Here is a 20,755-nt window from a genome sequence, read left to right as displayed (position 1 = left end):
TTATATGTTAAATGTATTATTTTATACTTACTAATAGATTCTTACTGTATAATTTCCACACATATCAATCCACACTCATAATCATCTTCCCACTGCACATTTGGACAGAGGTGTAATCATTACAAGTTGTTGTAGGTAGGAAAATGGGGGGCTCTGGAAAAGTGAGCTTTTTCCTCAAAACCCTCCTCCACCACAAAACTCCCTTGCATGGAGGGTAGAGATGCAGAATTCATGCTGAATTCCATTCCGTATAGATTCACAGGTATCATAGAATGGAAGGAATAGAAAGAGCTTTGAAAGAATCAAAGCCATCTGCCCCAATATATTGGTGAAAAACCTGTGCTCTGGAGACACTTGCCTAAAATGACATGGTTTCTTGTCAGAGTTTGCGCTGGCTGTTTTTCCTGGGAAGCAGACGCTGAGGTGAAGTTAGGACTGAAAAAAGCTTATTGAGAGCTACTTGTGTGAAGAGAAAAGGGGAAGGGGCAGAGATGCTGGCAAATACTGATGCAGACCTGAAAAAGTCTTGGTCAACTCAATGAGGAGCTCTGAAAAAAGATCACCCTTTAGACGAGTCCCATGTTGGGCAGAAATGGTCAAACCCTTCTACCACTGCCATGCTCAGTCACTGTCTGAGTGGACCCTGAAGCATCTAACAGCCAGAGATTACCAGCTAACCACGCTCCTCAGAGCTGGCCAATGAGCCTTTTCTTGAAGGGATTTATGAGGTATTTCCATGTCTGCCACAAACTGGAATTTGCTCTTGTAGGTTCTATATCAGTTCTGGAGAGATACGATTTCGGTGACTTTATAATAATAGTAATGCTTATTTTTATTCATTGTAAACTAAGAGTATTATCTCAATAGATACATTACAAATGCCAAAAAGGAAAAATATATATATATACACACCAAATAGTTTTCCATTAAAATATTTTACAGCAGGCATTTGGCCAAGCTATTGGAAATGGCTGAAGGTGCTTCCAGAGTAGAGGTCAGTGAACTCAGGACAACCCCTTGAATTTCCATTAGTGAGTAGTTAGCTGAAGTAATAAATAAATTATTATTAAGCACTTTGCAAATCTAGTGTTATGTAAATGCTAAATAATCATAATAATATAGTAGTATGCTGATCTTGATAAACGGGTCGGCTTCCATGTCATTTAAAATGGATGGCGCAGCAACATCTGTGAAGATGAATGAGGTCCATGTTTGCAAAGCTCAATAACAAGCACTGTCTCTTCTGCGAGGAGGCCAGCCTCTTCGTGAGCTGCTGCATTCTCCCCTGGTCTCTGCGGGACAATTAGCCGAGGAGAGGGATTCTGGCCAGCTTTAAGGGGGTAGTAAAAAGGCTCCTATGCAGGGATATTGAAAGTAGACTTAGGTGAATGCATAGGGATTTGCATTTCTGAGAAGTCAGGGCTAATCTATAAGAGGGATGGGGGCAGGGAATTAACATTTATTGAGTGTCTCCTGTGACCCAGACACTGTGCTCAGTGCTCTGTGTTTATTATCTCATTTATCCTCCAGGCCAGCACATTAAGGTAATAGAGGAAAGGAATAAAGCAGAATGCATTACTGTTTTCTGTAGAAAAGCAGAAAGACTGACCCCAGCAGTGTAGCTGGTGTTTTCGTTTTTGCATTCTGGGCAAAAGTAGGACCTGGAAGATGGGAAAGTCCCCCAGGGAATCAGAGAAAGGTTGACCCAATGATTGATCACTGCCCCAAATGCTGGGATGTTTCAGACACACATTTGTATGATGACAGTCACTTCTTCCTTTGGGGTTACACCCAGAATAACCGCTTCTTACCTCCTGCTGTGGACCTGACTCCCCCTGGATAGCAACGCCTGGTGGAATCTCATTTAGAGCTTTCATGTATCTTCACAGTATTTAGCAGATATTGAGAAAGGGTTGCCATGAGCCAAATACCCCACCAAGGGGTTTATGCGCATCATCTCATTGAATTCTCAAGGCAAACCTGTGACGCAGGATTTACTGCCTCTAAGGTTCTCCCCTTAAGTGAGAACACTAAGATTTTGTTAAGTAACTTGCCAATAGTCACACAACTAGTTCAAGGGGTAGGAGGTGAGAACCTGGTTGGTCCAAAATCCTGGGCTTTGAACTCATCTCACCTGTGAACTCAGAGGTCCTGATGCTTGCGGATTTTATTTTTTAGTTCATCACTGGGCTATGTTCTTAATACTCATTAATTACCCTTTGTTTAATGTGTCAGATTTTGAGGGCATAAAAGTAGCTCAAGTGTTTGCTTTTTTTAACAGCTTAATTGAGCATAATTGACATACCGTAAACTGAACATATTTGAAGTATTCAATTTGGTGAGATTTGACATACATATGTATCAGTGATGCCATCACCACGATGAAGATAACGATCATATCCATCACCTCCAAAAGTTTAGATCTTTGTAATCCATCCCTCCCACTCCTCCTCATCCATTACCCTCCTCAGGCAACCACTGATCTGTTTTCTGTCACAATAGTTAGCTTGCATTTTCTAGAGTTTTATGTAAATGGAATCATGCAGTATATACTCTTTTTTGGTCTGGGTTCTTTCACTCAGCATAATTATTTTGAGATTCATCTGTTTCCTTTTTCTTTGTTTTATTTATGGAGACATAAGGACTTTGAATAATTAGTATGTATTTTATTTAATTTTAGCTTTTTTTTAGCCCAGAATTCAAGTTCCAGTTTTGTCACTATCTGTGTGCCAAGTGGCACATTTCTTAACCTCTCCAAGGCTTGGTTTTCTCATCTGTGAAATGGGTATAATAAAAGCTACATTATAGGGCTGGCCCCGTGGCCAAGCGGTTAAGTTCGCGCGCTCCGCTGCAGGCGGCCCAGTATTTCGTTGGTTCGAATCCTGGGCGCGGACATGACACTGCTCGTCGAACCACGCTGAGGCAGCGTCCCACATGCCACAACTAGAAGAACCCACAACAAAGAATATACAACTATGTACCGGGGGGCTTTGGGGAGAAAAAGGAAAAAAAAAAAAAAAGCTACATTATAGAGTTAGTGTGAGGGTAGGTTGAGGCAATATACATAAACTGTAGAGCACAGAATCCGTACATGGTAAACACTTAATTTTGCAATTAAAATAAGAATTTTTAATAATAAAAAGAATTTTTTCATCTAAATCCTTCTGGTGTCTCTTAGGTGCTCAGTATCGTGTAGTAGAATAATAGCTGGCAGATATTGTGCCAAATAGAATACTAAATGTGACTTATGAATTAGCTCTTTTGATCCTCCCAAGAAGCCTGTGAAGCATGTGGGCACATTATTAACCTTGTTTACAGATAAGGGAACTGAGATAGAGAGATGTGGTAATTTTCCACTCTCACAGGTAGTAGATGGTGGGATCAGAGTTTGAACTGAAGCAGACTGGCTCAAGACCCTGTGTCATTTTCCATTGCCACTTGGCTACCTTTCAGTATACAGTGACGTCATCTGCTAACACCAGGGCTCAGGCTTTAGGAAAAAAATATCGAGATGTGAAGACCATATTATAACTAAGTAAAAACTAGAGAAATGTCTAATAAAATGACAAAATTATTGTTGGGACACCAATTATTATTAAGGGACATCAAATACTTCAAATGTGTTATAGGCATATACTTGTGATTTGAAATTATGAAGAGTAATCGCCACCTGATTCTAGGTATAACTGTGAGCAAGTCAAAGACAAGGAATCCTTAAAGAAGAAATTATGGCAGCCAGAGATTCTGCCTTTACTGGAAACGCTGGAGAAACTTCTGAGTGTACTTTTTTTTTCTTATTTATTTTATTTTATTTTTTGAGGAAGATTAGCCCTACTACTACTAACTACTGCCAGTCCTCCTTTATTTGCTGAGGAAGCCTGGCCCTGAGCTAACATCCGTGCCCATCTTCCTCCACTTTATATGTGGGACACCTACCACAGCATGGCATGCCAAGAGGTGCCATGTCCGCACCTGGGATCCGAACCGGCGAACCCCAGGCCGCCAAGAAGCAGAACGTGCAAACTTAACTGCTGCGCCACTGGGCCAGCCCCGCTTCTGAGTGTTCTATGTTTGAACCTCACGTTTTAGAGCAAGACCAGAAGGTAGAGCCATCAGTGAGGTTGCACAGTCCCAGCTGAGAAGGATGTACTCACCCCAAGTTTGAGGATTGGCTGTCAGTTTAGAGCCCATTGGAATAGCTCTAACAGTAGAATAGAGAAACTCAGCTACATATTTGCTTGCTTAAGTACTATAATTGGTATTCATGAAAGGTTTGGAGTTTGGGGAAACAGTGGGAGGGAGATTTTAATTCAGTTCAAATGAACAAAGATTGTTTTATTCTCCTAATATGCACAGAATCTCTGCCCTTGAGAAATTCCTCTTTGGAGTAGAGGATACAGGATGAAAGACATAAACAAGCCAATTTCAGTGGTAAGAAAGGCGTAGATTCAAGGGATATTTAGAAGGGAAAATCAATAGACTTGGTGTCTACCTAGAAGTAGGCATGAAGGAAAGGTCGGCGTTCTGGCTTTGGAAACTGAGCCACCCACAAAGACAGCAGATTAAGACAAATAGATTTTGTAAACCAGGCGATGAGGGCAATTTTTGGCATCTTGAGTTTGATTTTAAGAAGAGATTCAGGTGGAAACCTCCAACAGGCAATTGTGCTTCTGGAGACTGAGCTCAGGAGTAACGTCAAGGTTGAAGATAAAGGCTTGTGAATTGTCAACATGTAGGATGTAGTTGAAGTTATGGGAATGGATGAGATCTCCCACAGCAAGTGTGTGCGGTGAGAGTAAATGGTCAACACAGTAGTCGTGATGGTTAAAATAAGTTTGAGCAAATACCAGTATCAGAAACCATATTAAAGTAATGGGGATGGACGATATATCATATGGATCTTTCCCGTTCCCAGCTCTTTCAAATCCGCTCATTTCAAGCATATGCCTTTTATTCCGTGTGAATTGATGCATACTCTAATCTGTAGCCCACTGAAAGGCAGTACAGTCACACTTCTGTACAACAGGGATATGTTCTGAGAAATGCGTCATTAGGTGATTTCATCATTGTGCAAATATCATAGGGTGTACTTACACAGACCTAGATGGTATAGCATACTACACACCTAGGCTATATGGTACTAATCTTACGCAGTCCATCGTTGACCAAACCGTCGTTATGCAGTGCATGACTGTACTTAAAAGGGAAAAGTACCACAAAACAGACATAAAAGCCTGCCCTGGGTGTGGTCTCTTACCTACAAAAGTTCAGGCAGTGGCACTGGAAGAACTTGGGGTGGGGGTTGCTGGACTGAGGTGCAGGTGGAATTGAATAGCTATTTTGGTGTATTAGATACAAATCTGACATAAACAGTGATGTCTTTCTAAACCCTTTCTCTTTTGTCAGGAAGGAGAATGTTAAGATGCTGAACTGAAAAGGAGGCTTATTTTCATGATGTTTAGTTAGTTGTGTGAAGTTTAGTTAGTTGTGTGCTGACCTCTTCATACCTGAAACCCTCCCCACACATCTCCTCGTACCCTATTTTGCCATCATTCTTGACAAACACACGTTGAGCACCTTCTATGTGTCGACTCCACATTAAGGGCTAGGGACACAAACAGGAATGGTATTTGGTTCCTGCCCTTGAGAAACAGAGAATATAGTCATGGCAGTGTGCTTATTATCAAAACATTCTATTGGCATAGTCCTTTATGTTTGTCAAAGAACTCTCATGTAGGTTACGTTGTTGGAGTTCTACAACACATCCATGAAGGAAGTAGGGCAATGATTATTATTTTTACCCATCCATGGCTGAGACACAGAGGTGGAGTGATTTGGGGAAGGTCAGTCAGTGGCCGAGATCCAGATCTTTTGGCCAAGTGTTCTGGCTGCTAAGGGGAGCGTTTTTCCCAGCACGCTCATCCTGGGCACCTTGCCTTTGCAATTTCCTGGTTGTCTATTTTATCTCTTTCAGCTGACAAATTTGACAAGCCCTTGGGGAATACTGACTCAAGAATAACTTGCCTTTGGTCAAGTGCTAAATCCCGCAGGTGTAGGACAGACTTTGGAGGAGCCCCATCACTCTCTCTGCCCCTGTCCAACCCCCAGTGTCTGTCTGGAGGGAAGTATGCTTATCAGTTCTGTACGTACCAGGGAGCAACTCGCAAAACCAAATTAGCTCAAACTGGCTGCTGTTCAGGTCAGCTAATTAAATTAGCTATTGTTGCATTACTGATAAGGACAGTTTGGAAAAGGAAAAAAGCCACTCATCCCAGCAGCCGTTAAGGCGAAAGCCAAGAAAATGTGTTAATGGGAACACTCTGAAAGGAAACCCCTCTGACTAACAGCGGTACCCAGGGGTCTGTGGAGGGCTGTTCTCCTAGCCATCTGCTCTGAGCTCAATGCTCCCAGCCCTCTCTGGCTCTGGTCCTTGTGGGCACTGCTCTCTCCGGCTTTCTAGTACCCAGCTGCAGCCAGGGAAACTTTTTCCTTCTCCTCCCACCATGAGCCCCTCCTCCTGGGAGTCTGGAGAGAAGTGGGATTTTTCTAGGAGTACAGTTCACCCTTGTGTGCTAAAATCCAATCTCTCCATTGCATAAAAGTCAGTTGATATTTGCAAGAGCTCCAGGGAAGAAAGGCGGAATGACAGAAATAGGAAGGGAAGGAGGGAGAGAGAAAGGAAAAAAAGGAAAGAGCTAGAAAGTTCTGAAAAGACTAATTTTTTATTTCTCAGCCTCTTATCGTTTGCTTGATAACAGCCTCTCCACCATTATGGGTAGTCTCATTGAGGCTGTAAATTAAGTTGGCTGCTATCTTCTAGTTGAGATACAGACACTTGGACTTACTCTACACCAACTAGCCTCTGTCCTAGGACTCTGGATCTTGAGTGGAGAGATGCAAGGAGAAAGTAGGAGCTCATTTGCTTTAGCAGAAACACTTCAATGAGGCCTTTCCCTCTACACCACATGCCTTCCACCATCAGCCTCCATCCTTCTCAACTCCTCCCTCCAAGCTGTCCTGGTTCCATCTTTTTTCCAAGACTAATTATCCAGGCTTCCTAAAGTTCTGTGAGCTACTTGATATCTTTCTGATTCATTCTTTTTCTGCTTAAATTAACCAGAGTCGTATTCATGCATCCAAACGATTTAAAGATTATTTAATCTAACCCCTTTCTTTGACAGATGAGGCTGAGGACCAGAGATATTAAGTGATTTTTCTGAAAATCACACAGATGATAATTGGCAGATCCAGGGCTAGAGCCCAGGCCTCCAATTCCACTAGATTATGCTGCCTTAACGTGGTGCTCGCTGAGCATCTTCTGAGACAGGGAAGGCAGCTCCAGGGAATTCAGCCTACAAGTCCATGGGGAGAGCCCGGGAAATTCTCATTGGTTTCCTTCCTTTTCATAACTCCCTCTTCTTTCTTTCTTTCTTTTTTATGTGCATTGTTTTTAATTGAGGTGAATTTCACATATCATACAACTAACCATTTTAAGGTGTACAGTTCAGTGGCATTTAGAGTATTCACAATGTTGTGCAATAAGCAGCTTACTCCAGTTTCAAAACATCTCATCATCCCACAAAAACACTCCATACACATTAAGTAATCACTCCCCATCCTTCCCGCCTCTATCATCTAGTAACCTCTAACCTGCTTTCTGTCTCTGTGGATTTATTGTCTTAATGGATGTATCATAGAAAAAGAATCATCCAGTCTGTCAGCTTTTGTGTCTGGCTTCTTTCACTCGGCATGATGTTTTCAAGGTTCATCTGTGTTGTAGCGTGCATCAGTCTTTGTTCCTTTTTATGACTGAATAATGTTCCATTGTATGGCTATGCCACATTTTGTTTATCCGTTCATCTAGTGATGGGAATTGGACTTGTTTCTACATTTTGGCTATTATGATAATGTTGCTGTGAGCATTCATGTACAAATAAGTTTGTGTGTAGATATATGTTTTCATTTCCCTTGGATACATACCAAAGAATGTAATCACCAGGTTATATGGTCATTCTATGTTTAATTTTTGGAGAAACTGCCAAATTGTTTTCAACAGCACATTTCTACCAGCAATTTTTATCTGACTGTACCTTCCCTAGACCTTGCCCTGTTTGCCTGTGTGGCCTGTTCAGTGGCTTGCATCTTGTAGGTGTAACAGTGGGGAAAATGTTTATAGTCCTTTTAGGAGCCACTAAAGAGAGAGTGATCTTTTTGGAGAAAAATAAGTATAAATTTTGGCATGTCAGGTTTATAGGGTGGGCATGAAGACATAAGACGAAGGGTGATGCCATCCTCTGTCACACAGGGAGATGCATTTGAATCTTTCAGGATAACAGAGAGGGAAGGAGGAAGAAAGATAGAAGAAGGGAGGAAAAAAGGGAGCCTAGAAAATAGCAGAAAGCTGAGTCCTGGATACCAGCTGATATGAATCCTCCCAACCTCAGCTGCCCAGAATTCTTCTGTAAAATACATATGCTCTCCACTACTAGGAATAGGGCGTTTTTGTCATGACGGTGGTAGTGGTTGCTAATTCTGAAGAAGGTGATGAGTTTCACAATGGGCATGAAATGGTGGGACGCAGTAGCAAAATTCAAGGAGTTTCTAGGAAGTTGAGAGGCACAGACAAAGGTAGACACCCTTCCTCTATCCCATACCTCACTTATTCCTGCCTTGCATTACAAGACCCTGGGGGAGGATGTCAGTCTTGTTCAAACCATGGAGTTTCCTTAGATCAAAACAGCCAGTGATGACTCCCTTTTATTTTATTTTCTTTAAAGATTGGCCCTGAGCTAACATCTGTTGCCAATCTTCTTTTTTTTTTTTGTCTTCTTTTCCCCAAAGTCCCCCAGTACATAGATGTATATTCTAGTTGTAGGTCCTTCTGGTTGTGCTATGTGGGACACCACCTCAGCATGGCCTGATGGGCAGTGCCATGTCCGCGCCTGGGATCCGAACCGGCGAAACGCTGGGCCACCGAAGCGGAGCGCACAAACTTGCCCACTCAGCCACAGGGCTGGCCTCTCCCTTTTCTTTTGATTGGATAGATTCTGCTTCAGATTTTTAAGTCAAAAGATAATATCTTCCTGTGAGGAAGGAAGTGAAATATAAACTTGTTGTTAAAATTGTCCATATGTAAGTTCATACAAGCACCACATCTGTCTCTCGCTATAAAATGTGAAAGCTCTATGGTTTAAGTGTACTCTTAAGCCCTCAATCCCAAGGACTAGAGTACTTTCTGCTGAACTAATGAGGAACTGATGAGAACTAATGAGGAAACTAGTAATATTGAGGAGAGGAACAGCTGTACTTATTTTACAGGGCAGCCTGTAATTATAGTTGGGAAAATATGATACAGGCTATTCTATGCTATGAAATGATACGTATTTACTTTAAATTTAGAGCATTCTCTAAGCCTCAGTTTCTTCATCTGCAGACAAGAAAGTTTAACTGTCTTCTCTCCCTTAAGCTCTGGTGGAAGAAGCTAAATGAGGAATTATAAAAGCTAGTGAACTAAATGATAAACTACGCAAGTTAGTGAATTGGCATATTTACTGACATCACCGATAGAAAAATCTTCTAAGCCTCTAAGATAAAAATAAAAGGAAAAACTTTGCTACAGAAGCTGTTCCAAGAGACTTTGGCCCTCAAATCAAGTTCTCCATCAGTGCTCACTATGAGGAGTACTAGCGGAAGTGGAGGCCATCGCTGTTCAGGTTCAGGATGCTGATTCCACGAGACCCAATTCCACATACAATACATCACTCAGAAAATGTTATCACTGCCTCTAACCCAGAAGAAATATGTCTTCCCAGAGGGTCATTTCAATCAATTGTCATATTGAGAATTTAATGGAAAGAAGTAGCATAGCCCTGGGCAAATGGATCCTTTCATAGCATCCTGTAAAGTGAATATGGTTATTGCTTTATATCTTCCTTATATAAAATAATATAAAATCATTGCAAAGTATGTAAAATTTGGCAAATATCTTCATAATTCTATCATCATACACAGCAATACTCATTTTCCATTATTATATTTTAATATTGCCCGTATATATGTATATAATTAACGTTTTTGTCGATTTAGTTACGGATTGATTTTTGGTTTGGTTTTTTTTTTGCTGGGAAAGCTTTGGCCTGAACTAACATCTGTTGCCAACCTTCCTCTCTTTTTTCTTCTTTTTTCCTCTCTGAAGCCCCAGTACATAGTTGTATATTCTAGTTGTAAGTACTTCTTGTTCTTCTATGTGAGCTGCCGCCACAGCACGGGTACTGATGGACAAGTGGTGTGGTTCCAAACCCAGCTGCCAAAGTGGAGAGCACTGAACTTTAACCACTAGACCATCAAGGCTGGCTCCAGACTGATTTATTTTAAAAAGTTTGTCAAGCTGGACTTGGCCAATATATGAATTTAGAAGTTAGAATTACGGTTCTTTTCCCAACTTTGCTATACATGCTTTTTCTTTCCTCTTGATCCGGCAGCCAGAAAATGGAAACACTGACACCCTTCCTCCCCGTCAGTAGTGATTGGGGGTAAAACTTTATGTCTGTGAAGTCTCCTCAGCTATTTAGAGACAAGTACAAATTAATCTTAGATATATTATTAACTTGTGAGGTATTTCTTTTCTCTGAAAATCTTTTTGTATTAAGGCTGGCTTCTATGTACAATTCACTAAAAGAGGAAATAGTTTGATAATGCTCCCTCTCAACCTTTGTTGACCTATTATAGGGTCTGGAGAGACTGTCTTTTATTGATCCCTTTTAAGTGGAGGCAGAAAGATGAGGTGCAGAGGAAAAGCATTGAACTCAAGCATTGAACTCACGTTAGAGTGTGTAGATTTAAGTCCTGGGTTTGCAATTTACCAGCTGTGTAATCTTGAGCAAGTTACTTAATATTATTCGGATCAGTTGCTTCATTTGTAAAACATGGGTAATAACTATTTCACAGGGTTGTTATGAGGATTAAACAAGCTAATGTAGGAGAAAGGGCTTCACAAATGATTCTTTTTTTCTCTCTTAAAAAAGAAATTTTAAACAGGTTACTCCATGGAACTATCCCTAGTATTTATCATGGAGAACTTTTCCCCACATTATATGAATGAAAAAGTAACTTCAATTTCTGATGGCTGATGAGCCATTTCTTGAATCATCTAGGTCCAGGCTTTTCCTTCTCTTCCTATTTTCAGCTGGTTAGCTGCTCATTGAGATCTTGCCAGAGGGTGGGCAAAAGAAATAAAAACTGAAATCGGGCAATTTGACTTTTTGATAGCAGTCCTGATGAAAGATTTGTGGGTAGAGGGTATTAAAAGTTGTGAGCTAAACTGGAATTTTGCCTTTTACCAGGAAATTGCAAGAACCTACTGATCGTTCGGATGTCCTGGTGGTGACAGCTACTCCTCTTCTCTTGACTGAAGAAATGTCTTCCTCTACCCGAAAAGTGGCCTGTCTTCTAGATTGAGGCATTGACTTTTGAAGGAGTAAGAGGAGACCTGCTGGCCAGTCATATCAGCCAGAACAACCCTGGTGAGCAGACGGCTGGCAGACGCTGCAACTAGATGACTGTTGAATCAACAGAGTCTCAAAGCAATAACCACTCTTCTTTCTCTTCCCCACTAATCAACAATCAAATAATCACTAGTAAGCATTTACTATGCACCACCATATAATACAAAATGTGGTGAATACTAGATATATAAGACAACGTCTCAACCCTCAATAGAAAGCAAGAGTTGTGCATGTGAACATATAACTAATTTCACAGGGAGAAGACAGTGAACATGTTTAGAGCATCTCCCTTATGCCAGTCACTGTGCAAGGTGCTGTACATATATTATTTTATCTAATCCCCACCACATCCCTGAGAGGCATTCCTATCCTCGTTCTATGGATGATGATACTTATGGGAGTCAGAGATGTTAAATAACTTGCTCAAGATCACATAGTAAGAAGAATTTGGAGCCTATTTTCAAGTTTACATGTATCTAACTCCATAGTCTATGATCTGTTACTAACCCACTGCCAATGGAAGAAATCAGAGCTCAAAGACATCATTTATGCAGTTGGGTCAAAAGAAGACTCTTTAAAATGCCTCTCAGTAAAGTACACTGATAATGTTTCGCCAAGTTCATTAATTTGTTTGGGAAAGGTTTCTAGTCAGAGAATAAATGTCTGGATGCTGGAGGCAGGGATGGTGTAGTGGAAGTGACAGCATTCTAGTCTCAGCTCCGCCATCATCTACATGTGTTCATCTGAGCAAAGTTGCTTCCCTCTTGGAGGCTTTTATGTCATCATCTGTAATAGAGAGTGTTTCTAGATTGTCTAAGGTAACTCACACTCTGTCACTGGGCAGGTGTATGACATACTAGTTCTAAAGTCATGCAGACTTGAGTTTGAATCCTGGCTCCATCCTCAAGCAGTGGGCCGTTGGGCAAGTCATTTAACCATCTGTCAAATGGAGATAATAATACCTACCTCAGGGTCTTTGCCCCTATTGTTCGTTCTCCTTAGAATGGTCTTCCCCAGTTAGCCACAGAAGTCACTCTTTTACCTCCTTCAGGTCTTCAATGAACTTACTTTTTTTGTGAGACTTTCCTTGAACATGATATCTAAACTTGCCAACCATCTAGCATTTCCTGTCTTCTTTCTTCATTTTATTATTCTCCTTAACACTCAACACCTAACATCCTATATATAGCACTTGATTATCTTATTTATTGCCTGTTTCCCACCTCTAGAATGTAAGCTCTATAAGGGCAGGATTTTTTATATTCTTTACTGCTGTATCTCCAGTTTCTAGAATGATTTAGGTGCTTAATAAATATTTGTTGCATAAATGACTGATTGTTGTGAAGAGAATGTGAGTAAAGGGCTTTGCACAGGGCCTGGAACAGAGTAAACACTCCATACATGTTATCTGTTTGTTTTTATTATAACTTTATCATTACTTTGCCACACCTCACTGAGGCACATGTATTCTCTTTCCCCTCCAGATAACCTAGGATGAGCATTCTGATCCCCTTGGTGAATGTGAAGGCCTGACTCTGTTGAGATTAGTCTAGAAGCAAGAGGAATTAGTCACTGTGAGGGAAATCAGTGAGAGGATTTGCATGGTAGCTACTTTCAGATATCTAAAGGTATGGTTGCATGGATAGAAATTCCAGGAAGCATATTTCTGCTTCGTAAGAAAGGATTTCCACAAAATTGGATGTCTAATGATGGAATAAGCTATCTCAGGAGATAGTGAATCACTCATGCCTAGAGGTCTCCTAGAAGCTGGATCACCCCATCTCACTGACTCTAGGTATTATTATCATAATGAGTGACAAGCTTGGAATGCAGCCATGGGGATCACACTCTTAGAGAGCCATCAAGATGATTAGTAAAACATGGCATCTCTAGGAGAGAGACAGATGGCCAGCCAATAAGAGTATTGCTTAATCTATATGATCAAAGAAACTAAGGACACATGATCAGGAGGCTGGGGCCAGCCCACCCCAATTAAAAGTCAAGGTGTATTTCCCAGCTTCCAGACATGAGTCACTTTTCAGATCCAGAACCCACTGACAGAAGGAAATCCTGGGTGCCCAGGTGGAAAGACCCTTCAAATATTGTAGTTTGTGTATATGGTAATGATCCTCCCATTCCCTTCCCAAAAGCTCCTTGGCCACTTACTCAGTAAGCATATACTCGGGGAAGAGGACTACCCAAACATTTTTGAAGACTACTAGACATAGGTCTCAAGTTGACATTGATATCTGGGACCCAGATAATCATCATGGTCTTGTTGTCAGAGTAGGGGTCCTAGCTCTGGCTCACAGCACATTCATTGAGTCCATAGACCCATACTTGGTAATTTCCTCAATTCCTGAATAAATAATTGAAATATGTGTGCTTGGTAGTTTATGGAAACTTCACCAGGTTCCCTGGGCTGTGGGGTAAGAGCTATTGTAATGGGGAAGACCAAATGTAAGCTTCTGAAACTTCTCTTCCTCTAATCCCCACTTCCCTACCAAAATAATAAATTAAACCTCATCATATCCTCATGTAATTCACCAGTTTGGTCCCTGCAAAATCCAGAGGATCCTAGAGGATGACAGTGTATTACTGAAAACTCATCCAAGAAGTAGCTCCAGTTGCAGCCACTGATCCATGTGTGATGTCTTTGCCAGAGCAAATTTGTTAGAGCATCAGGTATATGCCATGCAGCCTTTGATATGCTAAATATGTTATTTTCCATTGCTATCAAGAAGGAGGACAAGAAGCAGTCCACATTCACATGGAATGGACAACAAAGTACATTCGTGATCTTGTCCCAGGGCTATGTTAATTTTTCTACTCTCTCTCATCATATAGTCTGAAGGAGCTTAGACTGTCTAGTAATTCCAAAGAACATCACATTCATCCAACATATTGATGAAGTAATGTTAATTGACTAGATGAGCAAGAAGTAGCAAGTTTGTTGGAGGCTTTGAATAAGATATATATGCTTCAGAGGGTGGGAGATAAAGCCTATGAATATTCAGGAGCCTGGCATATCAATGAATGTTTTAAGATTCAGTGGTGTGAGGCATATTGAGACTTCCTTTCCAAAGATAATGGCAAATTATTGTAGCTCATACCTTTCACCACTGAGAAGGAATCGCAACGCCTGACAATTCTCTTTGGGTTCTGGAGGTAGCAAATTCTACATTTAGGAATAATGCTCTCATCATTTGTCAAGTAACATGGAAAATTTATATCCTTGAGTAGAGCACAGAGCAAGAAAGAGATCTACAAAAATTTCAGGTTTCTATGCAAGCAGCCCTGAAACTTGGACCCTATGAAGCAGCAGTACCCCTGATATTCTAGGTACCTATGAAGGGAAGAGATACTCTGTGGAGCTTATGGCAAGCCATAAGGAGAACATCACAATATAGATCCATAAAATTATGCAACAAGAACAGGCCCTCTTCATCAGAGAATTATACTTCATTTAAAAAAGAGTTTGGGTGTACTACTGGGACCTAGGATACATGGAATACCTGACCGTGGGACATCAAGTGATCTTATGACCAGACAGCCTAGTATGAGCTAGGTTTAGTCAGACCACCAAATTTTAAGACAGAGTGGACTTAGCAGCTGTCATTATAAGATGGAAGTGCTACAAACAGGATCAGAGAGCAGCAGCCAGAGGACACTGTAAACTGCATGAGCAGTTGTCCAGACTCCCATGTTGTCCTCCATTGTTGCACCAGTGCCTCTCCATCAGCTCATATGTTTGGCTGATAGATGAGTTTCTTATTATCAGATGACTGAGGACAAAAAGGTTGAGCTTAGTATGTGGGTGCATGTCCCAAATAGATAGAGTTGGACTACAGCCCCTCTCAGCTAATTCTCTGAAATATGATGGTGAGGAGAAATCTTTCCAATTGGCAGAGCTTTGAGTGACCCACTGGCCATCTACTTTGTGTGGAAAAAGGTGGACTGAGGTAAAACTACATAGAGACTCATGGGGAGTGGCGAATGGCTTGGCTAGTGGTCAGGAGCCTGGAAGAAGAAAGATATCAAGATTGGAGACAAGGAGACTTGAGAAGGATACATGTGGATGGACTTATGGGAGTGGACACAAAGAATGAAGATGTTTGCATCACTTAATGCGCCCCAGATAGCATACACCACAGAAGAGGCACTAAACAACCAAATAGACAGAATGACTCAAATAGTTGTCATCAGCCTGTTTTTCGCATTGGCCAACCCAGTGTTGGCACCCTGAGCACATAAATGAAATGTCCATGTGGCAGGGAACATGCATGGGCTCCCACTCACCAAACCCAATCTAGATATTGCCATTGCCAAATGTTGATGCAGCAACATAGACCAACCCGAGCCCTTTCCCCCTCCAATATGGCGCCATCTCAAGGAGACAAACCAACTACTTGGTAGTAACTTGACAATATGAGATCCCTTCTATCTTTAGGAGGGAAGAATTAATCTTCAGTGGAATCAACAGATATCCCACATTTGGTTTGCCTTTCCTGCCTTTAAGGCCTTAGCTGGTACCACTCTTTGAGGGCTTCTAAAGCTTATGATCCACTGACATGGGATTCTACATAATTTCACGTTGGACCAAGCAACCCACTTTATAGCAAAGAAGTGGCAGTGAGCACATGACCATGCGGTCCACTTTTCCTACGATGTTCAATACCATCGAGATTCTACAAGTGTGACAGAGTAATAAAATAGATTTTTAAAGATGACACCAGGTTGGAAATGATACCTCGCAGTGACAGGGCTTCGTCTTCCAGAACACATTGTATATCCTAAATCAATGACCATTATATAATGCTGTGTCCCTGATATGTACAGTACATGAATCTGAGACCAAGGAGTAGCAGTCGAAGTGACCCACTTCCATCACTCCCAGGGACTGACTTAGGGGATTTGTGCATCCTGTTCCCCTTACTCCAGTCTCTGTGGGTCTGGAAGTCTCATTCACAAAGAAAGAATGCTTAGCCCAGGAGATAGAGAAAGTCCCACTGAACTGTAAGCTACAGCTACTGTCGGGGCACTTTGGGCTCTTTGACAAAAGACCAGCAAGCAAGGAAAGGAGCCAGGGGTAAATGACCCTGATATGGTCAGGTGGTAGTGCTGCTGTTGCCAATTGCAGCAGGGAAGAACAGATTTGGCATCCAGATGATTCTGGTTATGCATTTCTCAAACATAGTATATATATGTACACATATATATTCATATCTATCTATCTATATATATACATGTGTATACGTATGTGTGTGTGTGTGTATTTTATATCTCCTATTGGTTGTTTCTCTGGAGAACCCTGACTAACACAGTGCTCTAGGCAATGCCTGACAGATCAGCCCTAGCTCAATGTGTGTGTCATATACATACTTTTTCTGGCTTTTTCTGACTTGCACAAAGCCACTTCTAGGCCTGTTCCCCCATGTAATCCACTCCAGGGAAGATGGGGTTTTCTGTGGCAATTCAGCCCTGGCAGGTTCTGGCGGTGCCCTCCCTGCTCCAGTGGAGGACTTCTTACCAACATGCCGCCTGTCCCAGGATGCTCACCCTGTTGGCCTTTCCTTTCTCTTTTTACATGCATGATCTGTCATTCTTTCCAATGCTAGGTGTTCCCACTGGTAGAAAGGTGATCAAGCACAGAGCAGACCCTATTAAACTTCACTCTTGCATCTTCAGCAGATCTCCTGTTGAGACCTGCAGTATTGTAAAAGTCAGTTCCTGGGAAAAAGGGGGGAGCTTGAGATGGGGGAGGGGCCGTGGTTTGTGCACCACTTGAACTGTTTCATCTTTTTGATCATTTTATTCTATTGCTATGCAGACACCTCTTTGCATGCCATTTGAATTGTGATGGCTCTCACAGAAACTATCTCTGCTGTTCAGAAAAAGGCGATCAAACTTGCTGAACGTTGTTTAAAAGCCCTTGTTTCACATGCGCAGATAATAAAAAAGGAGAGACCCTGGGTGGGTGAGGCAAGGGCTCAGAAACCTGCCTCCTGCCCTCCCTAGATGTGCTTCAAGCTTTAACTTTAAAAAACAGATGGAGGGGCCATCCTTGTGGTGTAGTGGTTAAGTTTGGCGTGCTCCACTTTGGCAGCCTGGGATCACGGGTTCGGATCCCAGGTGCGGATCTACACCACTTGTCAGCCATGCTGTGGCAGTGACCTACGTATTAAGTGGAGGAAGACTGGCAAAGATGTTACCTCAGGGCTAATCTTCCTCAGCAAAGAGAAAGGAAGAAAGAAAGAAAGAAACAGGTGGAAAACCGGATGTTGGCAGCCACAAAACATTCTCTAGGTCTGTTATCTGTTTCAAACTTCCACCACTGCCCTCTCCCACCTCCACAGACTCATGCATCCCTGAGCTGCTTAACACATATTTCCAAGTGTGGGAATGTGTAAGGCTGAATGCAGCCTCTTTGTGCTTGTTAAGGGGTCTGGCAGAAGTTAGTGATAAGGCTGTGAGTTGTGCCCTGCTCAATCTTCCTTTCCGAGTGGGAGCTTCTAAAGCCACTTCCCTTGGGCATACTGACCATCAGCTGCGCTTCCACTTTGGAAGAGGACCTTCACAACATTATCTGATAACATGCTGATACTTGGGGTCTTTCAGTAAGCTGCACCCAGATTGCCCTCGCTCTTCCCTGAAGGGTAATATGAACACACACACACACACACACACACTTGCACTCACTGCCTTCCTTACATGATGGTCAGCCTTCCAGAACCTCCTGAGGCTGGCAGGACTATCCCTAACTACGTTCTTCATGCAAGGGGCTAGACTTGGGCTGGGTTTTGTGACAATGGGATTTGGAGACAAGATGAAGTCCAATGGTTAGGCCAAGGCAGGTGCCACCAATGCACCTGCATCCAGCCTGGTGCTCGATGCATTATGCCTGTAGTGCTTTTAAATCATTCTTTGAGCTTTGGAAAATGTGTCTCCTGCCAGAGCTGCCTCTGGCCTTATACACCTAACATGTAAATCTCTCTGCACGTACAGGAGAGCAAACGAGTGTAAGACAATGGCTACTGCCCCACTGACAAAGTGGAAGCATGTGGGGCCTCTTGCACCTGGTGGGTCTCATGTGGATGAAGCCCTGAGGCAGGCAGAGGTGGAAGGGTGGGGGTGGGAGGGGAGTAAAGACATCCCACTGCCTCATCCTTTACACACACGTGCGCGAGCATGGCACATACCACATGCCCTGCGCCTGCCTGCTTCCCCTGTGCTCTCTTGACATTCGACACTCTTGAGAGTGTCACAGTCTGAAAAGAGAGTGGAAAAGATAGAATCAGATTTGGACATCCTGATATAAACAGTGAACTCAAAACCAGTTATGTGGTCTGGTTGAAATGTTTTTTTTTAAATTGAGATATAATTGACATACAACATTACATTAGTTTCAGGCATACAACATAATGATTCAATATTTGTATATATTGTGAAATGATCACCACAATGACTAGTTAACATCTGTTACCATACAGAGTTACAGAAATTTCTTCTAGTGATAAGAACTTTTCAGATCTATTCTATTAGCCACTTTCCAATATGCAATACAGTATTATTAAGTGTAGTTGCTATGCTGTAGAAATCATTTGTTAATTAATTTTTCATATCCTCATGTTTTATCTCCTGACCCTGACCTCAGCTTCCTGAGGTGGGCAACCTGCCACGGCTATCTCTGGGGCCCCACCTCCGCCAAAGCACAGCACAAGTGTTTGGTGCTTTTATTTGTATATAAATAGGATCAGGAAAAGACCATCAGTGAAAGAGGGCCTGAGAATTTCCTGGGATTCACCCAAAATTTGATCTGTCCTGGGACTTATGAGACACTTTCTCTCTGAGGGTCACTCCGTCTCTGAGAAAGTATTTTCTGTCTGAGGTCCATGCTCTGCAGCCCAGCCAAGGGCTTGAGCTGCTTTCCTGAAATCATAGGGAGTTGGAAGGGATCTCAAAGTTCATTTCACCTAATTCTCTTATTTAACTAATAAGGAAATTGACAAATTTCCCCATCAGTGCTTTGCACTCATTATTTCAATTAATCCTCACAGTGACCTTCTAAGATGGGTACTATTACTGCATCCTATGGGATGGGATACACAGTACTGGAGAGATGATGTGACTTGCCCAAGGCCACATAGATTGTTAGCAGTGGGGTTAGAGATTGACCCCCGGTACCCTGACTCTCAGTCTAGGGTCTTTCCATCTTCATCATTTAGACTCAATATTAGTCTAAGAACTCGTGCTGGTGGTTGCTGATATTTTCATACATCTGTGACAAAATATGAAATATACACATATGTCAACAGAAGTTTGTCAACTTCCTTTCTTGGAAAAAACCTGTCTTTTATGATGAGGTGGTGTCTTTCCTGCATTGTTGGCATTTGAAATTCCCTTCTTTACGAAATTATAGTGATAATAAGAGGGGGTGGTTTATATCTTTGCTTGACAAAATAAAACATTGGAGATTACATGACAGTCCTCAATGTTTTTAAAGATTTAAAATCCCAAAACCTGGGAATACAATATTCTGTGATGCCATTTATATTGTCAGCAAAGTCGGTAAAGATGAGCAGGAGGTGCCTGCGAGCATTTGACTCATCATCTTCTCAAGCTTGCCATCACCACTCTATGCCCAGCATTGGCCCTGGCACCATCGGGGTAAGAACGTTTCCTCATGGAGCTGGAAGCTTCTACCTGGTTCATTATGCAGACCCTGAATAGTCCCAGGAGGGGTTTGGATGTCTATGGAGAAGGAGAGCCTTCCAGCTGTCACAGGATCCTGCAGGCTTAGGAAGTAGATAGGCTGATTTGACCCTGAATTTGACCATCCCTTCCCATCTCTGGGGTTCTGGACAGGAGAGAATGCAAAGAACTGAGAACTTACCTAGTGTGCTTGACACTGCTCGCCTTGCCCCAGCTGGAGAAGTGTAACAGAAAGAAAGGATGCTGTGCAGTGCCAGGGGCCAGATTCCAGGGTCCATTACCAAATAGGGATGTGACCTTGAGCAGGTTCCTTTTGAGCTTTGCGTTATTGTTGTGATGATAAAATTATATGACTTTGGTGAAGCATCTAATTCAGGGCTGGTAGGTACTACACACTCAGTCAGAATTGGTCTCTGTCTCCTGTTGCGAATGTTCTCCTCCTACTTTGTCTCTAGGGGCAGTCTTAGGCAAAACTGAATTGTCTTGCCTTTGGTACCCTTTTGTACCCCTGGGTTCTTCCAGGCAGGGACAATGCTATG

General features: G+C 42.1%; 1 protein-coding gene across 3 annotated transcripts in view; it reads left to right on the top strand.

The window, feature by feature from the left end:
- Window positions 1-12,836, top strand: part of PBX1 (PBX homeobox 1) — a 309,428-nt gene extending 296,592 nt beyond the window's left edge. For all 3 annotated transcript variants that reach the window (XM_070497722.1, XM_070497719.1, XM_070497725.1), the window contains one exon: window positions 11,343-12,836. Coding sequence is in view for 1 of the 3 variants with exons in the window: in XM_070497719.1 (XP_070353820.1) it covers window positions 11,343-11,363 (21 nt within the window). In the remaining 2 variants the exon portion in view is untranslated. The remainder of the gene's footprint in view (window positions 1-11,342) is intronic.
- Window positions 12,837-20,755: the final 7,919 nt, after the last annotated feature.

The sequence above is a fragment of the Equus asinus genome, chromosome 25 (assembly GCF_041296235.1).
Source record: "Equus asinus isolate D_3611 breed Donkey chromosome 25, EquAss-T2T_v2, whole genome shotgun sequence".
Lineage (NCBI taxonomy): Eukaryota > Metazoa > Chordata > Mammalia > Perissodactyla > Equidae > Equus > Equus asinus.
The sequence above is the reverse complement of the archived record's forward strand: the minus strand, read 5'-3'. Positions and strand labels throughout refer to the sequence as shown.